The sequence below is a fragment of the Papaver somniferum genome, chromosome 5 (assembly GCF_003573695.1).
Source record: "Papaver somniferum cultivar HN1 chromosome 5, ASM357369v1, whole genome shotgun sequence".
Taxonomy (NCBI): Eukaryota; Viridiplantae; Streptophyta; class Magnoliopsida; order Ranunculales; family Papaveraceae; genus Papaver; species Papaver somniferum.
In genome coordinates, this window is record NC_039362.1 from 146690982 (window position 1) to 146698780 (window position 7799).

At 33.1% G+C, this 7799-nt stretch overlaps 1 protein-coding gene across 1 annotated transcript; it reads left to right on the top strand.

Moving 5' to 3' along the window:
- The first annotated feature begins 1838 nt into the window (after positions 1–1838).
- On the top strand, positions 1839–4240 carry LOC113279818. The gene is made up of 5 exons (XM_026528475.1): positions 1839–2167; positions 2433–2555; positions 2670–2785; positions 2909–3395; positions 3829–4240. The coding sequence occupies exons 1-5, from the start codon at positions 1839–1841 to the stop codon at positions 4238–4240; spliced, it is 1467 nt and encodes a 488-aa protein (XP_026384260.1).
- The last annotated feature ends 3559 nt before the right edge of the window (positions 4241–7799 follow it).

A 7799-nucleotide genomic window follows, 5' to 3' on the forward strand; every position in this document is an offset into this window, starting at 1 on the left:
AGTAGTTGAAACTATAAACCCTGGTTACCGGTTCTCTCACTGCGAGTTCACTTTACTAGTTTACTTTAATTTTATTATTTCATTTTAAATTTCAAAAATCCAAAAATATTGTTTCTGGTGAAGTTATTAGAGATATTGATTATGCTATTTTCACCGTCCCTGTGGGTTCAACCCGTACTTGCCCATGTCTACTAGTTGGACACCGTGCGATTTCGGTTATTATATATAGGTATTCCCAGAATCCACTGATATTGTGAATTATTTAGTGTCTAAACAAACGCCAAATAATTTTTCTCGTGCTAAGAGGGACAAATTATTCTCAATACATTTGGGATGATCCATACCTATGGAAACACTATTCAGACCCATTTATACGAAGGTGCATATCCGTATCTGAATTCAACTATATCTTGTATTTTTTTCATTCATATGCTTGTGGAGGACACTTTAGGTCTAAAATAACCACACTCAAGTTAGTTAAGAATGGATTCTTTCGGCCAACTTTATCCATAAATGCATATATATTCTGTGCTACTTGTGATCTATGTTAGAGAACGTGAAATCTTGGTGCTCGAAGTCAAATACCACAAACTATCATACTCTTTGTTGAATTGTTTGGTATTTGGTGAATTGATTTTATGGGGCCTTTTGTTATTTCTTTAGGTAAATTTTGTATCATATTAGCTCTTGATTATGTCTCGGAATTGGTGAAAGCTAAAGCCACCCCTACTAATGACTCTAAAGTGGTTATAGATTTTTTAAAGAATATATTTTTCAAAGTTTTGGAACTCCAATAGCCATAATCGGTGAAATACAAGTTCATTTAAGGATTTTTAAAGAAGTACATTATATCACACAAGATAACAACACCATATCATCCACAAATTGACAGGTAAGATGCAACATCAATGTGAATTCCATACTAGAGAAGACATTGAAACCTACAAGGAAGGATTGGATTTTAATTACGACTTAATGACGCATTGTGGGCCTATAAGACCACGTACAAAACGCCTATTGTGATGTCTCTTTTCAGGCGTGCATACGGTACACTACGTTATCTTTCGGTTGAAATCGGGCATAAAGATTTTTGGGATATTCAATTATGACATATGGATATGGATGGTGCAGGAAACAAGGAAAACTCCAACTCAATAAACTAAAAAAGATTCGTAGTGATGCATATCAAAGTTCACGTGTTCACAAGGAGAAGACAAAGAATTTACATGATAAGATGATTTCTAGAAAATACTTTCGTGTTGGACAAAAAGCTGTGTTGTTTAATTCCGTCTTATTTACTTCCTGATAAATTACATTCTCGTTGGATTGCTGATATATTATTGAATCACTTTGAAAGCAAGTTTAAATATAAAGAAGTTCAGATTTCTGAGGAGATTTTTGAAGCAGTTCCCATAGTAGTTATAAATGAAGATAATGACAAATTAGAAGCCATTCCCTCAGCAGAAGAAATAAAGAAGGTAGTTTTTGATCTTGATCCAGAGAGCTCCCCAGGACCAGATGGATTTGGTGGATGGTTCTACAAACTGGGCTGGGATATGATTAGTGAAGATTTTGTGCAAGCCATTCAATTTTTTTGGGAAAAAGAATTCATCCCAGCAGGTATGAATTCAAACTTTTTAATGCTTATTCCTAAAGTCAAAAATGCAAGAAAAGCAAACCAATTCAGGCCAATTGGATTAATGAACTTCTGTTTCAAGGTATTTACTAAAATCATCACTTCAAGATTAAGTTTAGTAGTTCATAAGGTTGTTTCTCCTCAGTAAGGAACCTTCATTAAAGGCAGAAATATTCAAGATCAAATAGTTCTAGCATCAGAAATGATCAATGAATTAGACACAAAGAGAAGAGGAGGTAATGTGGGGTTGAAGTTGGACATTTATCAAGCTTATGATTCTCTTAGTTGGGAATTCCTCTTTATGGATTTGAAACAATTTGGATTCTCAGATAAGTTTATCAAATGGATTCATATTCTTCTTAAATCATCTAAAATATCAGTTCTTGTTAATGGTGGACCAGTTGGATACTTCAATGTAAGCAGAGGTTTAAGACAGGGAGATCCCCTCTCCCCTCTTCTCTTTGTTATGGCTGAAGATGTTTTAAGCAAAAAACTATCCTCAATGGTATTGAAAGGTGAATTATTCCCATGGTACATAGGAATGGAGTGAGTCCAACTCATATCATGTTTGCAGGTGATATTTTTCTTTTTTGTAATGGAGATAGAAGAAATTTGAGAAGATTATTATTGATACTTGAAGAATATCAGAAAGCTTCAGGTCAAGAAATTAACTTCACAAAGAGTAAATGATTTGTGGGAGGTACAAGCAATACAAGGAAAAATCAATTAGCTGCAGATTTTGGTATGAGCTTAGCTGGTTTCCCTGATAAATATTTAGGAGTTATGCTGATTACAGGTATGATAATATCAAACCATGTATGGGGATATGTAGAAATGCTACAAGAAAATTTAGCTGGTTGGAAAGGAAAAATGCTTTCATTCCAAGAAAGATTAGTCCTGGTGAAGTTTGTCTTATGTGGTATCCCTATCTTCAACATGTCAGTTTATAAATGGCCAAAAAAAAAATTGAAATAAAGTGAAAAAATAATAAGGAACTTCTTGTGGTATGGTGATCCATCTGTGACAATGACAGTTACATTGAAATGGGAGAAAACTTGCTCTCCATTATCACAAGTGGGTTGGGAATTAGACAACTAGAAGTGATAAATAAAGCAATGCTTATGAAGATGTGTTGGAATATGCAAAATGGCAAGGATGAATGGGCCTAATTCTTTCAAGGTAAATTCCAAGACAAGAATGGAAATTGGATAGAATATTATAAAAAGTCATCAATATGGCCTGGGATAAAATGGGTTGCTTCTGATATTGCAGAACGTATAAGGTGGTTGGTGGGTGATGGCAATAATATCTCAGTTTGGAATGATAGCTGGATAAAAGACAGACCTTTAAAAGATATATTTCCTGAAAATCCCATTATGTTGCAGAATCCAGATATGAAAGTGAGAGAATTGATAAATAATGGAGAATGGAAAATTCCAGTCAACTTTCTTGAATTTTTTGAGCCTGAAGAACTTCCAGTTTTAGACCATAAAGAAGATAGGAGAATTTGGAGTGCTACATTAACTGGAAATTTCAGTGTGGCATCAACTTCAGAGTGCATAAGGAAAAAATATCAGCCTGTTAAATGGGAAAAAGCAGTATGGCACAAGAGTATTCATCCCAATATTTCAGGAAATATATGGAAGCTTGTAAGAGGAGTGGTTCCAGCAGATGAAAAAATGAAGAAGAAAAAATTTCAATTAGCATCAAGATGCCCATTCTGCAGAAAAGAGGAAGAAAACTTAGAGCATATCCTTTGGTACTGTGATTTTAGTGAAATAATTTGGAGTTGGCTGGGAGGAATATTCAAATTCACTAATCCTAAATCCATTGAAGATATACTTTAGTATGCAAAGCATAAATTCCAACTATAAAAGAACTATGGATAGTGGTAGCTTTGACTACAATGAAAGAGATATGGTTCATGAGAATTAAAAGAGTCTATGAAGAAGAAGAAGTTAAAACAGATCCTCTGAAGCAAAGAATTCTACACTTTACAAAAGAATGTGAAGTTAGAATGTTTGGAAATATGTGGAATTCATCTTATGACTTGCAGATCTTGAAGACTTTTACGCTAAACTGTAGAAGGGTGAAGATAACAAGAATAAAAAAGATATATTTCCATCTCCCAATAGCTCCATTTATACTGATATGCTGTGATGGTGCTTCAAGAGGTAATACATGAGATGCAGGTATGGATATATATGCAGGAATTGGGATGGAGAGTATCTGTATGCAATGTCTGGTAGTTTAGGGATAGCCACTAACTATATGGCAGAAATTGTTGCAGTTTTATGTGCAGGAGAGTGGGCAGCTGCTAATAATTTCATCAAAGTTTGGTTTCAAACTGATTCCCAACCTGTAATGAAAGCATTTCAAACATATTCAGTTCCATGGTGGAGTATAACAAGATGGAACAAGATTAAAAGCTCTCTTCAAGAATGGCATTTTTCTCATGGTTATAGGGAGATAAACTTCTCAGCAGACTCCATGGCAAAGAGGGGGGTTAATCTGACAAAGGGGAAAAAAAGAAGCTACACTTCAAGACCTGAATTTTTAAGCTCAATGGAAATCCCAGACAAAGCTTACTTCAGAACTTGTTAATTTTTAGTTTTCCAGATTTAAAGCCCAGATGCTTGTTTTCTGATAGTGTTCCAACTTGTAAGCCCAACCAGAATGGGTCTTATTTTGTAACTTTTGGTTATTACTTTGTTCTAATAAAATTATATTACCAAGCAAAAAAAAAACACGTTCTCGTTGGATATATCATTTTATTGTGCTTCATGTTTTTCCTCATGGTCAGTAGATATTCGAAGTTTATCTATGGGAAATGAGATAAACGTAAATGGATATTGATTAAAACCATACTAAGATAGCTTACTCTTTTCAAAAGGTTATAAACAGGACTAATCGTAGCTACCTTATAATATCAATCTAAAAACAAACATAAAATTTATGGAATTATGAAGTCTGAAACAAATATAAGTTTGTAATTTATATCAATCTTATTTATTGATCAATAGTTATTGAATGGTCGTGTAATAGAAGAGGTATACCTTGGAATAAACAAGGGGTACAATGATCAAAATAAGATTCTGGATATCAACAACTATCAAAAGATAGTCTGACTGGGCTTCAAGAATCCCTTAGTGAAGACTTAAAAATATCTAGCAAGCCTAGGTATTTAAAGGACGACTCTAGCCGCAACTAGGACACAACGTGGCATGATTCAAATTCTAGTATGCATAGAATCCCATATTTTATAATGATGAATAAGGCTAAGTAGCTTAGAATAAAAGTTGAGTTCGTGAACTAGTTTCCCTGTTTACGAATTATTTGGATACCAAGAAAACTAAACTTCTCAATGTAGATTGATTCATTTAAGAATGTGAGAAGTTTTCCTTAATTTACAAAGAAGAATGTGCACCTGCATATTACCGATATAATTGTTGTGCACAAAAGGTTAGACCAAGAACAATGGTTAAATTGTATATGAACCATCAAGCAATAATGGAGTTTGATTAGTCTCCAAGATACATGAACTGTCAAAAATAGTTCGTCAACAATATTATCATCTCGTAGTTCATGAAATTTTTATATCTACAAGTTCGCAGATGATCCAAATCAGTTTGTGTGCTTGAATTATAAAAAGTATCCAGGAACATGTCAAAATCAACCAGTTCGTGAACTGAACAAATCAGTTTTTGTATGCGAGTTAATAAGAGATTTTATTCATCAAATATATTATCAATAAAATTCAAAGTTCATATACTGACCAAATCAGTTCGTGAATATGAATGTAACTTGATGTCTCCTAGGAACGTCTTTCACATTTATGATTTTTAGAAGAATAAATTTTCCTCAACCTATTATGCGATAGTTCCTTTAGAACTTCCATTTCTTGAATTTAAATTTCAATATTCGTCAAGTACTAGTATGAAATTAAAACTTCTTCTTTGCAACTTTCATCGTAATACCAAAATCATACGACATTGTCTCGGTAAAAATAATGAGTAAATAAGATAGTCTTTTTTCACATACCTTTGTTGATGAAGTCCTCGCATATTTCTTTGTTGTCCTCCAGTTTTCAAGCTTCAAGGACCAATTTGTGATACTTAACTACCATACTTTAATCCTATATTTCTTCATTGTTCTGATATTCAACTACAATACTTTAACCCTAGTATGAGACTGACTTTAGTAGGCTATAAATCAAGATATAGTTTTGATCAACAAAATTTTACAACAAGGACATACTAACACTTGTGAATTTGACAGAGCGATGCTATAACAAGTATTTTTAGGCATATTCTTAATAATTATGATGATGAAGAGTATGGATACGCATCAGGTTCCCATAAAAGAAACATTTTAGAACATTGCTTGGTTGGAAACACCAAGCATTCCTATGTCAAGTTTAGTTTCGAAACTCGGAGTCGCTTGAGTCGATTAATAAAGTCAACATCATCATGTTAAATTAGTAACGTGGAAATATTGAGACTTGATCTAGTTACTCATGAAGACCTGAAGATATATCGAAAAAAAAATTATGAAAACACAGTCATTCGGTTCGAGGTTAGTAACTGCACAGTTGGATTATTTGATTTCTATCTTTTATTTGTTCAAGTTTGTATTCATTAAAAACATAACATGCAAATTTAAGTTTCACAGTGACTTTTGTATTCATAACTTGGTCATTACATTATGATCAAAGTATCATTAAGGAATGATATACAATAATTATTTCTACAACTTAAGTATATGGAGTTACAAAGTATCATTTGTCTATGGACTTCATTTTCTCGATTCTACACTAACTAGTGACTTGTTATTATTTAGTCTGTTGAACTTCCAGTTGAATCCAAACCTTGGAATTATAATGTTTTAAAGCAATTTCAGAAACATAATTTGTGGAAGTAGACTTGCAATACTTGCTTCGTAGTTGAAATCGAAGTTCAGGACCGAACCCAAGATCGATCATAGAATACCGATCCCTTATGACATGGGTCGACCCAAATTCAGGGATCGGTTCTGACTATGTCAACTTGATTTTACATTTTCGACATGTCTGTTATCTTTGGGTTTTTGCATATATCGAGATGTACATGAATTATACTAGGAATGTTCATAAATGCTGACATCGTGAATTATACATGTGCCAAACTTTAATATCTTATTGTTCAAGTATATTTCTTTGATATTCATGGAAATATCATGGAAACCGATTTCTCTATTTCGGTATCGAATTACATGAATACCAAATCCCAGAGGTTTGCATATCTCTAGTTTCCCATAGGTTTTCATATCGCTAATTTATATATTAGTAAAGTATATGGATGTGTGCTACCTAATATTAATTGTTATCTATGAGAAAAATCAGTTTATGAGTTGAAATACAAATGGTGTTTGCTAATTTCAGAAATAAATATATATTGCATATCTCAAGGATTTGAAAATTGGTATAACTTGTTTCTAAACAAGTCTTGGTCATAATCTTATAAATATAGAAGTCTTGTATTCTTACGAACTCATCCTTTAAACACTCATCTTGATTGGGAGTGTAGGAAGCCAACTTGTTAAGAGATATGAGTAATCTAATTAGGTGTATCATCTTGCGTTGCCTCCATTTAAAGTCTTCTGTGGGATCAAAAATCCTTTAGTAATATCCTTGGTGAGAAACTAAACTTATTGTTTTTTAATTATTTTATTTTTTTAATTTTTCTATTTTTCTTATCGTCAAGTTACCTTCTCTCAAGAGGAAAACTGTCTTTGTTAACTCCAAAATTGGATCTAATATTTACTGCAGACTCTAGAATCAAGTCGCCTTCTTTTATGGCGGCAATAATATTTGTTGACTATATGAATGCATCCAACATTGGTTGTTGACTCTATAATAGCCTAAATTCTAGGGTCAACCACAAATATTTCCTTCACAACATTTGACCTTATATTAGATGTTGGCTTTAAAAACCAGATCCAACATTTTCACCAGAGTATAGCTTCCGGAAACAACAACCAATTTGACTCCTAGACTAGAGCCAACATTGATTGTTGACTCTAGTCTGGGTTCGACAACCAATGTTGGCATCATAACTATTTGTAGCTAGTGTAGAATGTTGACTCCATAAGTGGATCCAATATATTGATTGTTGCAACCAAACCC